We start from the raw sequence: 18,566 nt of genomic DNA on the forward strand, positions 1-18,566 counted from the left end.
GCGCCCTTAGATTGAGTAAATCTCATCAATAAATCAGAAGAGTTACTTTCAAAAGACTTACCACAAATAGACTTAACTTTCTTCACAATTGGACTAGTTGTAGTCACATTAATAACCAATTTTTTTGGCCTCTCAGAGGTGGTAGAGACAACGATAACGTTCATGAACTTTTCATCCTTCAAAGAGGAAGAGTCTACACATGGATCAACCTTAACAGACTTATGATCAAAAGGAGATGCCTCTTTGAGGAAGAGATCCGACATAAGGCATTCATGTCGGGTTCGCCAAACTGTAGAGTGGATTTGCTACCCTTGAGATAATAAGGCCTCAAGGAGAAAATGTGTGCAATGCTACCTCACTTGGCTGGCGCTCTGGTGAGCTAGGGAGATCAAAGTAAAGAAGAGGGAAAAGGAGAACTAAACTGAGCTTATAAACATAAATGACCAAATACCAAAAACAACCTGGAATGATAGAAATGTTCTAATTACAAAAACTGAAAGCTAACAAAACAGGGATCTTACCATCAACCTAGTAAAGCCTCGACCTCAAACACCAACACGCCACGGAGACATGTGTGTCGCACTGTCATCTATACAGATAGAGAAAAAGAAACACTAGGAATCACCAAAATATTAGCTCCATGCTCTTTGAACTTGTTTGCCACCTACACACTCAAACAGGAAAAAATGTTGCGGTTGTATAGGGGTTTGACTTTGACTCAGTCAAACCCCCATTTCGATGTTTCCACCTCCATGCATAGCCAAATAGAAAGATTGGATAAAATGGTAAATTAGATAGTATAATAGAAACAAACCCTGCTTAATGGAGGAAAACCCCTATTACAAAAGATACAATGATAGATTAAATGCAACTAGATCATAAATGCACTTAGAGATCTTATAAACCAGATAGTATTGCAATCCAATATATGCAAGAGATAAGAGACAAGAAGAGCATTACACAACCGAGACCCCTCTCTTGAGATAACAACGTGATTGTGCCTTGAGGAAAGACCAAGTTGTTGCAAGATTGAGTGTGTTTGACAGAGCTTCACTATAGGCATGAGAGCAAGAGAGCCAAGAGTCAGTCCTCTCACAAAATGGGGAGGAAAGGAGAGTTTTGTTGCTCAGAATGGGTGGGAGTGACTGTTTCAGACACGCCCAAGCAAAGGGACATGCATCAACAAAGGTCTGCTGCGGAATATGCTTGTTTGAATCTAAGATATTCTTGAGACGTTAGCGTGCCGAGCAAATGTTTGTGTCGTGTTTCCATCTAACCAAGTTAATACCAAATCTGGATCGAGGGTGGCTAGCACTATTTCATCTTTAACATTCATGATGTCAAAGTGATAAAATCTCGATAATGAATTTTGTCATAAATGCATCGAGCTCAATGCGAAAGTGTCATAAATGCACTGGGTACAATTTGCGACACTACAAGAGTCAACTATTTGAACAGATGTGTCTTTTAGTTTACAAATCTGTCTTGATCATGTATATATCTTTCTTACAAATCTGCCTTGCTTATATAAATTCTTCTTTATGATATTTAATTCTCCTGAAGGTCTGCTATAAGTCTATTCGCAAATCTATTGCCCATAAATCTGCCAATATGTTTGCCTTCAATTTATTATAATAGTCCTCACAATCCCTTCATAAAATCTGCAAATATACTCCTTAAGATATGCTCTTTATATTGTTGAATCTATTGGTGTATTAATGATATATTTATATTTGTCTTCTACACACATTTCTCACTTCTTCCACATCATATTCTCCACATAGCACAAATTAAATATATATCTTCATCCCTCCATGAAGAGAGGCATCTCTTAGAAAAGAGACAACTATTTCAAAAGATATCACCCTTTATTACTAATCTTACCTTTTAATTGCCTTTTTAAAATGTTTTTATTTACCTTCAAATAAATCTAATTTTTATATCTGATATTTTTTTTTTTTGCACACATAACTCACACTATCATCCCTCACTCAATGCTCTCTTTATATCGTCCCAAAAGAGGCAATTTCATTGAGAGACATCCCCTTTCACCTTTAAAAATTATAACTCTTCATTTCATATCCTAATCACACCTCTTCATTAATAAATCTTTTTGAATGACACAAATCTCTTATTATATTTCCATATTCCCCTCTCCAATTTGCCTTTATCTTTATATCATCCTCATGCCTTTTCAAGAAAGGAAGCATCCCATTGAATGGAGACAACCTTTTATAAAGGTATGACCATTTGTTAACCAGCACCTTTAATTCAAACCTTAATTTGCTGCCTTTTATAAATTAAACATTGCTTCTTCAAAATTAACTTTTAAATAAGTTAATAAACTTTATTTGATCGTTGTCATTTTATCCTTTGGCATTGATTTACCTTTTGACATCAATGATATTTAATCTTGCCCACATTTGACATCAATGATGATGATGTCTTCTCACTATTGACATCAAGGACAACTTCCAATACCTTTGACATCAATGACAACTTCTAATACTTTTGTCTATTTATTAATGATAGCAATAATGAATACCTTCTTGACATCGATGAAAAAATTTCCAACATTCCCAACCGCTTACTCAACCTCCATATTGGCACTTGTACCTCAACCTAAACCTGTATCTATGTAGGTACCAATACTTATATGAGTAGGTGTGTCCACATGCCAAATTGCCTATGATGCACTTAGGTGGGGCAAATCAAATTACTTGTGATGTGCTTACATAAATGTCATTTCACCATGCCAAATGCCCTATCAGCTCCACCCAGCCACAAGTCTACACTATGATCCAACACAATCTGATCACAAGTAATACTAACGAAGGAAACCTATTCCTACTCCACACCATAGGCCCCCTCAACCATCTTAGAACTCAAGGCATATCATTTGCCACTATCTGGGATTTTCCTACACGTAATACATTGAAAAATGCTCATATATCCATGAACTAAGCAAACTCACAAACCTTATAGCCTTGTGTGCTCTTGCATGAGTGGCATATAAGTCATTATAAAATTGAACCACGATAACAACACCAAGAAAGTGCGTCTCTTGCTCCAATGTTTTTCAACATACCCACAATATCAATGATGGCACGGTCCCATGAAACTTATGACATAGAATGTGTGTGAAGTTGTGAACATAATCCCAATAACAAGGATATTATCTACATACAAATCCCAATCTAATTATATCACCTGTAGCACTGTCTCTAGACACAACACTTGTGTATGAACAATATTTTTCGATACCACACCCATTATAAATAGGCTTTCCTGTCATAATTTGTAGAATGAAAAGACATGATCCGATCTACTTTGTGCTCACAATAGGCAAAATACCCTTTAGGGATTCCAAAGATTATGTTGTAAGAAGGCTTCAACAAACAGAGACAAATTCCAATACAAGCCTTGGAGATGTTAAAATAATTGTCATTGATGTCAAAGGCAGAGCAGGGCAAGGAAGAGTTAAGAAGATAGCAAAGCTGATCTAAGGAAATAAAATTGCTTCTTGTATTAAATTATTATGTTCCTGAGAAGGGTCGACTCTAGAGAAAAGGCAAATTAAACTGCTTCTTATATAAAATTATTAAGTTCCTGTTGATGTGGCTAAAGTCGTATTTCTATAACTCTATCAAGCCAACGCATGATAGAATGTTGAGTATCCTATCCTCTCTTGAGATAAGGAAATCCCTAATGTTGTTTTAGTTGTGATCAATGGGTACGACCTCAAGGTTTCGGTTGTCAGGTCTTGACTACAGGATAGCTCAACAGTTTGATGTGTTTTGCTGGAAACACAAAGGGGACTTACGGTTAGACAGAATTGGTTTTGTTCACACAGGTTCCCTAAGATCCTACAGTTTTGATTTCATCAGATTTTGCTTTAATACGATGTTGTTCGGACTTCAACTCTGGTTAAAAAAAAGGGGGGAAAAGGAAGGGAAAATAGGGAGAAAATGCCTAATTAATCTACCTAAAAATAAAACCTTCAAGCTAATAGACAGAAATCTTGCAATAATCAAATTTTATTTCGCCGGCAATTCGCACAACTACATAAAATTGATGCAATCTCCAAAGGGGAAACAGATTTTCAAGTTTTTAAACATAAATATTGAATTTGAGAGATTCATACATTCCATGTTCAAAAATCGAACTAAGCATGCTAATAAGTTCAGACTAACCATGAAGAGGAACTGGCAATCGGCCAATCCTTAATCGTATGAACGAAGATTTCTATCAGATATCAACTTGCACATATTATTTTGTAAAGCAAAATCCATACATAAATTTAAAGAGTGAAGAAATAGACCATGCACTCACATGAAACAGTAACACCTTTAATTTCCATTAAGTCTGAATGTATTTCTACAAAGCTTTTGCAACAATCCACAATTTCTTACTAAAATAAGAGAGGAACCAGCCTCCTTATATAGACCTTCAAAATGGATGAATGGCCAGGATTAGATTCTACAAGTGGCCCAGATTCATCCTATGAAACATGGCTGCCCATACCCATAAATGGAAAACAAAATATCACCACCAACCATAAATTAACTAATAACTACCAACTACCAAACATAAAGTTGCTCCAAAACTCAAAAATTTACAATGACTTTGGTAGTTGGAAAGGAACTTTATGTTGAAAAAGTGCATTTAGAATTTGAAAGAAACAGATATTTTCAAAAAAACCCTTTTTCCCTCCCCGAAGTACTCTTTCTCCAAAAATTCAACTTCGTCATGCAAGTACTCTCTACAGATGTCCCGATCTACTGCACGTTCTACCCGAACATAATCCTGAAATCTCATGCACAGTTGGAACAGTACCATGCTGGGGGGCATAGGAGGATGGCGTATTTTGTATTGCATACCCTCTCGGTGGCGATCCACATGTTTCAACTCATCATTCCAGACTGACCGACGACTTTCAAAACCCAATATGTCTGCACGCAACTCACTGGCAAATTTCGGGTCCTCTATGGAGTACGTGACTTTATCAATTCTCAATCTATCCTCCCACCTTGGTCGTACCTCATTATTTCGAACTTGCGGGGAATATCAGCTTTGGAAATCCATGATGTTCCAGTTTCGTCAGGTGCTTTTGAGGACTCTATCATTGATTTAGGCAATATCCTACACAATCGAACACGGATTACGAGACGAGATTAAGTTAAAAAAAAGGGTTAGCCAGGCCAGAAGACGACGTTAGCATTAAAATTGATTATTAGCGAGATAATTGAAAATTGAAAATATTGCTAAAACGCGCTATTAAACAATTTTAATCTGCACTTGGGAAATGAATGCGATTTGACGTTTAAAATCAGTTGGTTTGCCACAGCGAATTTTCAAAATATCGCTACTCTTGAGGGCGGAAAGTTGCAAACGTTTTGGCTTGCACGATTCAACACTTTGAGTTTTTAGTTTTGATTTGCGTTGATTGTTTTGAAGATGATCATGCGTGCAACTTTCCAAAAAGACGATCCTACGTGTTTTGCACTCTTGGAAAGTTTGAAATTTGAAAGTTGTTGGTCGGGTCGTTGATATCGAATGAGCGTATTGAAAAAAGGTTCCAGCTTAAACGTAGATCATCTTAAGACTTGTTTGCCTTATCGGATACTGAAGGGAAATTTAAACGTCTCGAAGGCACTTTGGAATGATGCATTGATGTTCTCAGTTTAGACTTGAAATTTCTAATGTTTGCCTAAGTTCGAAACTTCAATCTGAAGGTTGATTTTGGCAATATGGTTGTTGTATTGATATTATCTTGGTTTTAAAACTTGGAAGTCATCATAATGCAGATTGAATATCAACCCTAGGCAAGTAAAAACATGATTTTTGCAAAATTTTAACCACTTGGAGGGCAAAATTTATAACATACCTGGTTGCGTATTGAAGAAGCTTTATTGACTGCAAAAAAGTGAAAGAACTTAGCAATTTGAGCAAAACCGAAAAATGAAAGTGCTTCCGCTGGGCTGCGTAGTCTTGTTCTTTGACCCTAGACGTTTTGCTTTGTTAAAGCGCTCTTCTTTCATATTTTCAGACACTTGAAGCTAAAAGCACGATTCTATTTTTTAGTCGAAACATCACCCCTTTTGAAGCTTTTCGGGTGCATTTGGATTTTTGCAAGATACTACTTGACACTTAAGTCTTTGCCTTCTTATTCGAATTTCTAGACTTTTAGTGAAATTGCAAGATAACTTACATGTCCATTTTGACCGCTCTTGGTCTTTTGTGAGATTCGATTGCTAAGTTTAAATTACACTCACCTTATTTTCGGGCACTTTGAGCGAACTGCGAGATTTCCTTTTCAATGTTTATTGCCTCTCTTTCAAATTCGGACTTGTGAATTAAAATGCAAGGTGTTACTCTTTAATGTCTACTTGCCTTTCAATTTAGTCTTTGGTCCTAATAGGTAAAACAAGAGACTTTATTTGCATGCTTAACTTGCCTCTTTAGCCAAATTTCGGGTGTTGAGCCTAAACGTGAGATTTTAATTATGTCAAAATGTCTTGCACTCAACTTAACTTTCACCTTTTCGGCCTAAACACCGACTTTGAGAGATTATAAACTTCGTTATATTTTCGAGTGACTTAGCCATTTTGTAGATTTCGTGTGATTTGGGATATCTTGAGTTTTTGGGTGTTGAGTGGATTTTGAGAGAAACGGCAAACTTTACCTTTTCGGCCTTTAACCCGATATTTCGTGAATTGCATCTCTTTCTCGTTCCTACTTTATCGGCCTCTAACACGATTTTACAAATGTGATAGTTTTCGGCTTGCAAAAGGATTCGCACGATTTTCTTCCTTTATGATTTTTGGGAAACTTAGCAATTTTGTGAACTTTAAGTTTTATTGGCCTAGATCGCAATTTTGCAAACTTTAGTGATTTTCGGCCCTTTTGGCTTATTTGCGTGATTTAAAACTTAAGTCTTTTCTCCATTTCGGCCTGAATGGGAATTTTGCGAGTTTTCTTTAAATGACCTCCAACTTCGGCCTTATGGCCCGAATTTTGAACTTATCTTTGCATTTCAGCCTGGGAGGCCGATTTGTGAACTTTTCCTCTCATTTCGGGCTCACTAGCCGATTGTTAACTTGTTGCTCATTTTTCGGTCTTATGGCAGGAGTTGTAAACTCTTCCTTGCATTACAGGCTAGAAGGCCGATTTTAGAGCCTTTTATCGTTTGAGGTTTCAATCTTTGAAACCATTTTGCCAACCTTGTCTCACGTTTTAGTTTTTTAAGCCAAATTTGAATTCTTTGTGGTATTCTGACTTCAATTTCAGCCCTCTAGGCCGATTTGCAGCCTTAGAGAGTTTTTGATTTTGCATTTTGACCCTTTAGAGGCCGAATTTGGCCTTTTGGCTCACGTTCTTGCATCTTGAAGCCATTTTGAAAAACATTATGCTCAGTCACCCTACTCTCACTCTGCAATTCCATCAAAAGGTACATTTTGTTTTGCCTAAGTTTGAAACTTCAAACTTTAAGCTTACTGATGAGCGATGTCGATTTAACAATACTAGGCTCTTCATTCATCTTCCCCTTTGCAAACGAAATTGAGATCAACCTCCAAGGCGAACTTCCTTCATCTCCTTAATGCCTCAAATTCTTAATTATTGCATCTTCTCTACGAATTACCAGAACTCCCTACTCAGGACCTAAGCGAGGATGAGACGGAAAACCAAAAAAGGGGGGACCTTGTCAATGACGAGGAGTGTGTGCAAGGCACAACAGTTCCTAAGAAGGCTGACCTTTAAAATGGTGCCCACTTTAAGCAAGAAAAATATATTTAAGACAAGGGCCAACCTGTCTAGACAAGGTGCAACTGTCCATAAAGGCATGTGAAAGTTTTTAAATTGTTTTCAAATTATTTTCTTTAGAGGGCCAACCCCCTAATGACTAGCGCCTCATTCAAGAAGGGATTAAAAAAAACAAAAAATAGATAAACATTCTATAGCTAGCCAACCAGCATTGGAAGGATGTAACCGTTCACTTGAAAAGACATCTATGGTGTATAAATAAGAGTTTTGGGAGGTCCATTCATTGAATATCTATCAGATTGAGAGCAGAGATACAACACATTATAAGAGAAGAAAGGAAGCAGGTTTATGAAGATAAATCAGGCCTGAATGTTAGTAGATTTATGAGGCTTATTCAATGTCATCTAGAGGGTGAATTCATGCAAGTTGTATGAGAATATTTTGTGAAGATTATAGCAAACTTGGTGCAAATTTATTGTGATGGAAGTTATCAGATTTGTGAGCACACCTTTGAAAATTATTTTTAAGATCTAAGTGAGGATTTTGGAGCAGATTTTCAAGGCAAATTTATGAGAAAGGAGTGAGCAAATTGCTGAAGTCTTTCAAGGGATCTAGGGCAGATCCAACAACATCATTATCACCCTACATCTAAAAGGTTGAAGCCTTCTAATTGGCGAGATCTGAGGTTGGTGCCTTTTATTCAAGAGATTGGAGTCTCTTGTTGAGTCGGTATCCCTTGTGGGTTGGAAACTATGAAGTTGTAAGAAGTTATATTATATATAAAAAGCAATAATTTGTCATGGTTTTCTCTCGCAAGGGTTCCCACGTAAAATCATTTGTGCATCTTGTCTTCTTTTGTTAGATCTTAATTGTATAAATTATTTGTTCATTGCTTTGAGATTGCTAAAATAAAAAAATAAAAAAAAGTTGCTCTTGTACTAATTCACCCCCCCGCCCCCCACCTCTCAATATAAGTGTGTGTGTGTGTGTGTTAGCTTCAAGAGATACTAGCAATGTACACATCTTAGGCTTCCTATACTATGGCCTGCGATGGTTACTTGTATCTATCTTGACTTCTTCTACAAGCAACTTTCTAGTAATGCTCAAGCCAAGGGGGGCGATAATGCACAAAAGTAAACCTTGTGTTCCATGTGGGGGCAAGAGTCCCACTTGTTTAGAAACCAGAGGATCAAATGCCATTTGCACTCTTCTGCTCTATATTGTTATTTTATGCAACTCCACTTACATTGCAAGCCTTTTGCACTATACAACTTGTTATCTTGCATATTGTCATCCATATCATCCTACTTACGGCCCTTGGTTTAACCATCCTCTTTATTGTTTGTTTTCTTATAAAAAGATAATTATATTTATTGGGATGTAATATTACAAAAACCCCAATTGGGCATCCCTAGAAAAGCCACTGGGTGAGCTACAAAGCATGTACAATCTTATGATTACATAGATGTAAGAACTTTGTTGGTTCTAACTTTCCTAAAATGCTATTGCTGATTTATTTTTGTGTTTTTTTCAAAGGTTTTGGATAATTTTCAAATAAAAATAACAATGTTGTCAAGAAAGAATTGCACATTAAACTGAATAGATACGAAATTGAGAGAAATTGTAACTTTATTATGAATTAGGAAACTGGTACAAATAAATCTAATGCTAATTGCATACCCGTTGGTCCTCAACTTATTTTAAATTTTTGTCAGCCACAACTGGGAAACTAACCAAAATAGGTGTACAAGTCCAGAATACAATTTATCCAGGCCATAAATGAAATGAAGCCACCTAAATATGTTCAGCGTTGGGAATGGTGCAACCAAATTGCAAAATAGGAAGGCATTTTAGCTTCCTAGACAAAACATCCCTTTTATGGACCCCACATGCCAAGCAAGAATTGTACAGCCAGCAACAGGAACTTGTACAGTTGCTTATTGAAATGAAGATGTTGCTAATTGGGGCAACTAAACCTAAATGCCCTTTATGTTACAAGCTAGGGTTGTCGTTGCACCAAAAGATCGACCTGTCAATGCTTGATACAACCACTAGACTTATAGAATCCACACATGAGGCTGTTAAACCATGTCGTGAATCCTCGTGAGGGACGTTGACCCACTACCAACAATCCCCCTCCCAGTGTCACTTGTCACGGCCTGCGTGATTCAAACTTGTGACCAAGCTCTGATACCACTTGTTACAAGCTAGGGTTGTCGTTGCACCAAAAGATCGACCTGTCAATGCCCGATACAACCACTAGACTTATAGAATCCACATGAGGTTGCTAAACCATGTCGCGAATCCCTGGAGGGACGTTGGCCCACTGCCAACACTTTCCTTAGTGAAAAATCTGCAAATAACTGAAGAAAATAACCTCTTATGAAGCGCAGTAAGACTCCTGAATGAAGCCCTCTCAATTGGAATAATTCAGTTGATCTTTCACAACCTCAAAATAACAGATCCATGTGAAATTGTCATTCTTCAATAGCAAACCCTCTGAAACCCTTGTCTCAAAAAATTCACAGAGAAAAACCAAGTAAATTCAAATAATCAATAATAGAGGTTGAATTGCTCCATTTGCCTCTTATAAACCCAAATGGCACGATTTCCCCAAAAACGTATGCCCAATGTCATTTAAATGTATTTAATTCACTTTCTACAGTCTAATTTGTTTTTGGGCATCCAAATTCACTAAGTGGTTTAAAAGAAATCACTTTATAATATTTAAGTCACTTTTAATTTTAATAATGTCACTTTATGACTTTATAATATTCGTATAAGTTAGTTAAATAACGTAACCACTAAAATATTAATATCTCCCTCAATATTCAATCTTTCGACGAGTCGTCTGAAGCTAGGGTCAACATTGTATAACCCCCAAGTGTCCAGGTGCCTTGACTAAAAATAGCCTACTACCAGGTTGACTTACTATAAATAGTAAGTCCCTCAACTAATGTAATATCACTATTTTTGGAGTAAGAATAATTAATTAATTTAATTAGTTAATTTGTCCAAATTATTATTATTATTCATGGATAGCTTAATTAATTATTTTAATTAATAGTATTAAGTTAATTATTTATAAAGTTATCAAATAAAATAAAAATTAAAAGATGACTTTAAATTTAATTAATTTAATAAAGTGACTTAATTAATAATTATATCATAAAGTCATTTAAGTGAAATAATATTATTTCTAGAAGCTTCTAGAGATGGACTAAAAAAATATAAAGGGAAATCTAGTTAAGCTTCAAGGCAGCTTGGAAAAATTGATTTTGATATTGTTTGGGTTTTGTGGAACTAAGGGATTTCTGCAGAATATTGTCTTTGGGAACTAAAACTCCCATTGATAGCATAACTGAGGGAGTGAAAAATCTCTTGAGGGGTTGCATTGAGGAGGTGATACTTCAGTCATCTCAATTGTGCTTAAAGAATTTCTTGTCCATCTCATGGTAGACATTTCATGGTATTTTCAAACCATCCATATTTACTATATTTGGGCATCGATTTTTATTGGAGAAGATAGGCGATTTAATTTGAAGACCAATTGAAAGGAAGAAATTGGGAGATAGTTGAATATGTTGCAGTCTGAGACAAATCGGGTTCCAACCTTCATCCCCACAATTTTGCCATGAGCACTTCATTGAGCTCCAAGATCCCCACATGAGATCAATGCTAGCCTTGTGAGCAAAGGGCAATACATCATAGAAGATATTCAAAGGGAATTAGTGCAGCTAAAGGTGTATTAACAGGTTTGAAATAAAATCGGACTGCAACCATCATTCCCTCGATTTTGCTAATTGCTCCTTAGATAAGCATCGAACAAGCATTGGGAAATATCGATTGGCTTGGAGGAAGACCACGTTCAATCTTGGGAGTTGAGAGAAGAGTTTGGAGTAAAATCAGTTTTTAGCAGACCTTATGACAACAGCAGGGGCGATTTGGAAAGAAGACCGAGTTTGCATCAAGGGAGGCTCAAAAATTAGTGATATTGCTTGCTTCATCAATTGTAAGGTTAGGTGATTCATATCAGGTTCTGTTGGCATCACTATCTCCTTGTATTTCTCAATTAGAAGTGTATGTCCATGACTGCCATGTATTTTCAGTCTATCTAAGAAAACTTTTGATTAATTGCTAAGTGATTGAACATTGATTGGATCATTGTAAAAAGTTCATTTGATTCATAAATAAGGAGAAATAAGTTTGCCCACCATTTGCTCATTGTTCATTGGTTTCATGACAACTGTTTGATGAAATTACAATCAGTTGTTAAAGTGTGATTTTGTTTCCAAATTGGTGTAATTACTTTGTGAACCAGTTGCATATTCATCCTAGGGGATTATGCTATCCTTAAGAAGTTGTTTATAAGTCATTCATTGATGAGAATTTGTGGTTAACATCTCCTAAACAAGTCTGAAAACTCTGAGACAGTCAAACATCATAACATGCAAATTATATAATCCGCATAACACGCAGATTGACAGCCAATTGTTTGTCAATATTCCTTGCATATTCAATCTAACAATTGCAGGGGATATTTCAACTAAGCTCACACACTGACTGCAAAGGCCTTGGAACTGAACCGAATACTAAATTGAAGAAGTGGAACTGCCACTAAGACACTCTATCCAAACATGTTAGCCTACGAGAGTCTAAATAATAAGCTAACCCATCAGCAACTGATGTTGACTAGAGTGGGGACATTAGAGTCTGCCCTCCCCAAATTTGCTTGTCCTCAAGCAAACTAAATGATGGATGCTATAAAATGCTCTCTCTCTCCCAAGTAGCATCCTCTATCAGTAGATCTCTACACTTAACTAGAATTTCCCTGATGACCCACCTCCGAAGATGTCGCTCTTTAGTCTCTATAACGACCTCAGGTACTAATATCAACTTCCCCTCATCATCTGGGGGTGGTAAGTCTGAAGAAGGAGCTATCTGTTGTCCCAATGCCTTCTTGAGGAGAGAAACATGGAACACATTATTAACCTTACTATCTGCTGGTAAATCTAACTCATAAGCCACTTCGTTGAATCGCCTGATAATCCTGAATGGTCCATAATAACATGGCTTGAGTTTCTTCGAGCCCTTCTTCCTAAGAGAGGATTGTCTATAGGGTTGTAGCATCATAAACACCATATCCCCGATCTCAAAAGATTGCTCAACCCTCCTCTGATCAACATATTGCTTTTGTTGATTCTGAACCTTTTGAATGTTTTCATGAAGAGCTCTCATGATATCCTAGTTCTCCTGTAACAAGTCCCCAGAACTCGTTACTCTGCAATCGCTCGTCAATAAATATAGGAAACTAGGAGCATCATAGCCATACAAATCTCTGAAAGGTGTCATCTGGATAGTCATGTGGTGAGTGGGATTGTAACAATACTCACAAAGATGCAAGCACTTTACCCAAGCCTTCCGCTGCCCAGAAATGCAGTTTCGTAGGTATCCCTCCACCCATTTGTTGACAATCTCAGTCTATCCATCAATCTAAGGGTGGTAGCTAGTACTCAGAGTGAGCTCCGTCCCGCATAGTCTAAATAACTACTGCCAGAAGTTACCCATGAACCTAATATCTCTATCACTGACAATACTCAGAGGTAGCCCATGCAATCTGAATGCCTCACGAAATAAAAGATCTGCCACCTGTGCAACTGAATAAGTAGTCGTGATCGAGAAGAAATGTGCATACTTAGTCAACCGATCAGCTACCACATAAATGTTGTCTCTCCCTTGAGCTTTCAGCAAGCCCGTAATAAGGTCCATAGACACACATTCCCACTTCCTCTCAGGAATAGGAAGTGGTTGAAGCAACCCAACAGGGTAAGTGTGCTCTTGCTTGTTCTGCTAACAAATAGAGCACTCCTTGACATACTAAAGAACATCAAATTTGAGACCCTTCCAAGTAAATCTCTCTCGTACCTGCCTATAGGTCTTAAAGTATTAGGGATGACCAACCATAGGTGAATCATATAAATATCTCAACACCTTGTTCTTCATATCTGAACCTGGGACTAAAAAAATTATCTTTATAAATGATGAGATCATTCACAAGAGAGTACCTAATGTCCTGCACGGTCCCATCAATAATACCAGAAGCCCACGGGTTCTTGGCATACTCTACTATGATCAAGTGTTTCCAATCCTCAAAAACCTCTGCCATGGAGCTCAAATGGGGACGGCAAGATAAGGCATCAACAACAACATTATGAGTCCCTTTGACATAGGAGATTTCAAAATCATAAGACTGTAACTTGTAGACCCACTTTTGTTGACGCTCATTTAGATCTCGCTATCCAAGGAAATGCTTCAAGTTGTTATGATCAGTTTTGACACAAAACTTGTTGCCAACTAAGTATTGTCTGAACATGGCCATTGCATGCATGATGGCCAACATTTCCTTGTCATAAATATTATAGCTCCTCTCAGGACCCCTTAGCTTCCTACTCTCAAAAGCTATAGGATGACAATCCTGCATAATCACTGCACCAATACCCTCTCCACATGCATCACAATGAAGCTCAAAAGGTTTGGTAAAATCTGGTAAGACTAGAACTGGACATGTCGTCAACTGCTTGAACTTCTCGAAACACTCGTATGCTAGAGGTGTCCAAACAAATACACCCTTCTTTGTCAAATCAGTAAGTGGTGTGCCATGCCATGAAAATCCACTAACAAACCGACGGTAGAAGGCACATAAACCAACAAATCCCCTGAGTTGAGTCAAAGTCTCAGGCGTAAGCCAATCAATAATGGCACGAACCTTATCAGGATCCATGCGAACTCCCTCTCTTTGCTATTATGTGAACCAAATATAAAAGTTTTTCCATGCCCAATACACACTTGGACTCCTTGGCGTACAAGGACTCTGTGTCAAGCATGCCTAAAACAATATCCAAGTGAGCCATGTGCTCCTCCCAAGTTCTACAGTAAACCAAAGTGTCGTCAAAGAATACCAGAACAAATCTCCTCAACTGAGACTGGAAGACCTTGTTCATAACTCATAGTGTCCACAATGACATCTGAATGCAGTCTTCTCAATATCCTGCTCTCTGACACTGATATGGTGATAACCTGTCCTCAAGTCAATCTTAGAGAAATAACAAGCTCTGTGAAGCTCATCTATCAACTCATCGATGCGAGGGATGGGATACATGTTCTTTATTGTTCTTTTGTTCAACATTTGGTAATCAATGCACATCCTGAGTGTACCATCTTTCTTCTTCACCAAAACCAATGATGAAGCAAAAGGAGACTTACTTGGCCTTATGTGTCCCACAGCAAGGAGTTCTTTGATGGTTTTCTTAATCTCATCCTTCAAACACTTTGGGTGTCGATAAGGTGCAATCATGATGGGCTCGGTGCCCTCTTCCAGCTCAATGATGTGCTATATGCCTCTATCATGAGGTCTACCAAGTGGTATGTCACTGAACACCCTTGCATGCTTAACTCTAAGCTCCTGAAAATCTGAATGATAGGGTGTATTATGCTACTCCTCATATGAAAGCATCAATTTACACTCAGCTGCTCATTCTACCATATCATGTTTAATGACTCTCTTTGCTCTTCTGAGAGTTATGATTTTCAAGTTGTTGGTTTTGATAGCTTTAAGCACATGATTAGTTCCATCCATCTTCAATTTCATTTCCATTTCTCTAAGGTTTAGTGCAACTTCACCAATTGCATGCAACCATGTCATGCCAAGAACCATATCCATGTTTCCCATGTTAACCACATGAAAATTTGCCTTGAACTCATAGTTATTGAGTTTCATAGGTAAATCAGAAATCATTCTCTCACAAGTGAGAATATTACCATCAACAACTTTTACCCTTATCCCTTCAAACTCTTGAGTTTGAATTCCACGCTATTCCACCAACTGTGCATCTATAAAATTGTGAGATGCACTTGTATCACGTAAAGAAATGACTCTTTGACCAGCCAAGAGTCCACGCAACCTAAAGGAGCCTTCCCTTTGCATGCTAGACATATGAGCTTCTTGTAGCTCCAATTCTCCTCCATTTTCCGAGTTTTCAGTCCCTAAATCCTCTTGATCAGCTTGTTGGTTTGTGTTATCAATCATGTTTTCACCCTCATAAAACCACTCCATATGCCTAATTTGACCCTTAGGCTTAAGAGGACAATCATGATTTTGATCATAAGGGCCCTGTTGATGTGTTTTTTATGCACATAACATTTTAGAATAAAATACCAAGGTAATTTACCCTCTCTTGAACAAAATCACCTCAAATGCTAAGAATGAGATCAACCAAAATGATTCCAAGGTTTCTACATGTCAAATCTTGATGAGTGGGTAATTCAATGGTCGATGTGAATTGATGTGTTCACTTGGGGACTTACGCAAATGTTTGGATTATCATGAATGATGTGGAGTAGGTGTGCTGACAACTTAAGATTTATCAATATGGCTCTAGATTTACTTCTTACTAAAAAATAGGCAAAAGAAATAGGGTTCAAGAAATCTATTCTAAGCCTAGGAATGTAGGAAATGATGAATGAATCTAGTGGAATCAAACCAGGCAAGGTCTCACAATCAGGTATTGACACAAGCTTAGTGGAATCGTCTAAGGTATACTTAAAGATTTTCAGGCTATCACCATCAAACGTTGACACCATCCAAGTTGATGCTTGTCAAGGGACGCGTAATGGTTGAAGTTAAGCTTACTTAAATTCCAGTTGACCACACAAGGCGCACTTACCAGCGGCAAGAGGCTAGTGGTATGGATTAAGGATTCCACACAAATGAATTCAACAAATCTTCCATTCAATCTAACATACATGGAAATAAATTCTAATCTAACTTGGAGGAATTGAGAACCATGAATGCAAATACAACACTTGAAAAGCAAAATCACCAATAATTGAACAATGATTATGATTCAAATAGTTGCAGCATATACCAACAATTCTACAAAAACTCTCTCTTACAAATGAGAGACAAGGAAGCATATATAGTCTCTTACAAAATGGATGGCTAAGATTAATACAAGATCAACGGCTGAAATCATGCCAACAAAACCCTAAAATTGCCCTAATTAGGGTTTACATCAAAAATGGCGCCACCAACATATGGCCCAATGAAAAGATACCTAGTCATCAAATAAGGAATCTTCTAGAAGATTCATCCCTACATCTATCTCTCTCCTAGCATACTCCAAGAATCTAGCCAATACTGAATCTAACTCCTCAATGGAAATGCTAGGCAAGGTATCATGTTGTAAATCAATCGTGTCCAGTGAATCCAAGCAAGCATCCAAAGTGTTCTCCCATTCTGCCATGAGCTTCTGCAAACTATGAACATGAATCAACAAAGAGACCAAGTCATCTATCTAACTCTTCTTCAAAGAGTCCAACTGGCAAAAATACATAAATTTCATCTTGTCTCTTAATTCGGCTAAGTGTAAACCACTAGCATCACTAACATCAACACCCAATAAATCCGCAATCGAGGCAAGGATCTTCATCTAAATGTCCTGAAACAATCCCTCCATCTCCATACAACTCGATTGGGTGTTCTCATAAGTTGATTTCTTCACGGCTAATGAACAATATCAGCCATAGAAATCGTAGTTGTCTCCACTGTGCGCAATGTTCTCGCTGACCAAGGTGGAATTAGGAATATTCTTCAAAGCCTGGAGGCGTGGAATAGTCTTCTCTTGAATAGGCCGGAATTCTTCCCAAACTCCCTCCAAATACTGGATTCTGAATGTGAGCCTCGTTGTCCTATCATATGCATGGACAAGAGTAAGGAAATCATCTGTCTGCTTTCTTGTATTCTCAATCCACTTTTCCACCTCCGAGAGTGTACCTCTGGTTGCCTCATAATGTGAATGCATTCCATGGTCAACTGCAATAGGAGAAATAAGGGTGGGATTTTCATGCCTTATCCCCACAATATACTCTCTAAGTCTGATATTCTCTTCTCTGTACCTTTCTTTCTCTGCAATCTCTCTGTCTAACCTTGCATCGATTGCCTTGAGGTTTCCACCAACCTCTTGAAATTCTTGCTTTTTGGATGTACAACCAAGCGCAACTAAAGTGATCTGGAAATTCATAAAAGTAGCAATGTTCCTTGTCACGCCTGCAATAGGAACAGCAATCTACGCAATCCGCATTCATGTCTCATCTCTAGCTATGTGTGACAAAATCTCCGCTCTCTTGGGCTCTTTCTCCTTAGCAGTCCTAGCTAGGTAGTCATCAATGTCGTCAATAGGCTGTACCTCTATCATTTGTTTACTTTTCTCCATACTTCTCATCAGCCAATCAGGAATAGAGGTCATCTCCATACAATCATCGAGACATATTTCTCGATCAAGTCCACTCAATGCCGAGATAACATCATCATCATCATCAGGATTATTCCCAGTCCAATTATATACCTCATTTCCCAAACTAACTTCCAAAAGGACAGTAGGGGATCCCGGTTGATCATCATTCTCATTCAGAAGTGCAGATGTCGTTGTGGCATGGAACTCCTGAATATTCTCTGGTAGTATCACTGTGTTGGAACACTGTTGAGTCTCCTTGTTCTGCTCTGTTACTTCAATCACTTTGATTGATGAGACACTGAGAGGGGGTGAAGGAATGATAGGTGGAGGAATGATAGTCTTTTGTTTCTTCTTCACCTCCTCGATCTTCTTCCCTCTGGCCTTGACTTCTCCTGGCGTGTTCTTCCTTCTCTTGGGAGCTTGACTCTCTTCGTCTGCATGAATCTTGACATCACTGACAGTCCTCTGATCATCCTCGAAAGTAGACTCTTCCGGCTTCATCCTTTCATA

General features: G+C 37.8%; 1 protein-coding gene across 1 annotated transcript in view; it reads right to left on the reverse strand.

Moving 5' to 3' along the window:
* Positions 1 to 13,002, reverse strand: part of LOC131857013 (uncharacterized) — a 35,699-nt gene extending 22,697 nt beyond the window's left edge. Inside the window, exons 1-2 of the mRNA XM_059208999.1 lie at positions 12,608 to 13,002; positions 5,041 to 5,142 (exon numbers count right to left, since the gene is read on the reverse strand). Coding sequence (XP_059064982.1) covers positions 5,041 to 5,142; positions 12,608 to 13,002 — 497 coding nt within the window. The remainder of the gene's footprint in view (positions 1 to 5,040; positions 5,143 to 12,607) is intronic.
* Between the last annotated feature and the right edge of the window lie 5,564 nt (positions 13,003 to 18,566).

Source organism: Cryptomeria japonica, chromosome 7 (genome assembly GCF_030272615.1).
Source record: "Cryptomeria japonica chromosome 7, Sugi_1.0, whole genome shotgun sequence".
Classification (NCBI taxonomy): domain Eukaryota; kingdom Viridiplantae; phylum Streptophyta; class Pinopsida; order Cupressales; family Cupressaceae; genus Cryptomeria; species Cryptomeria japonica.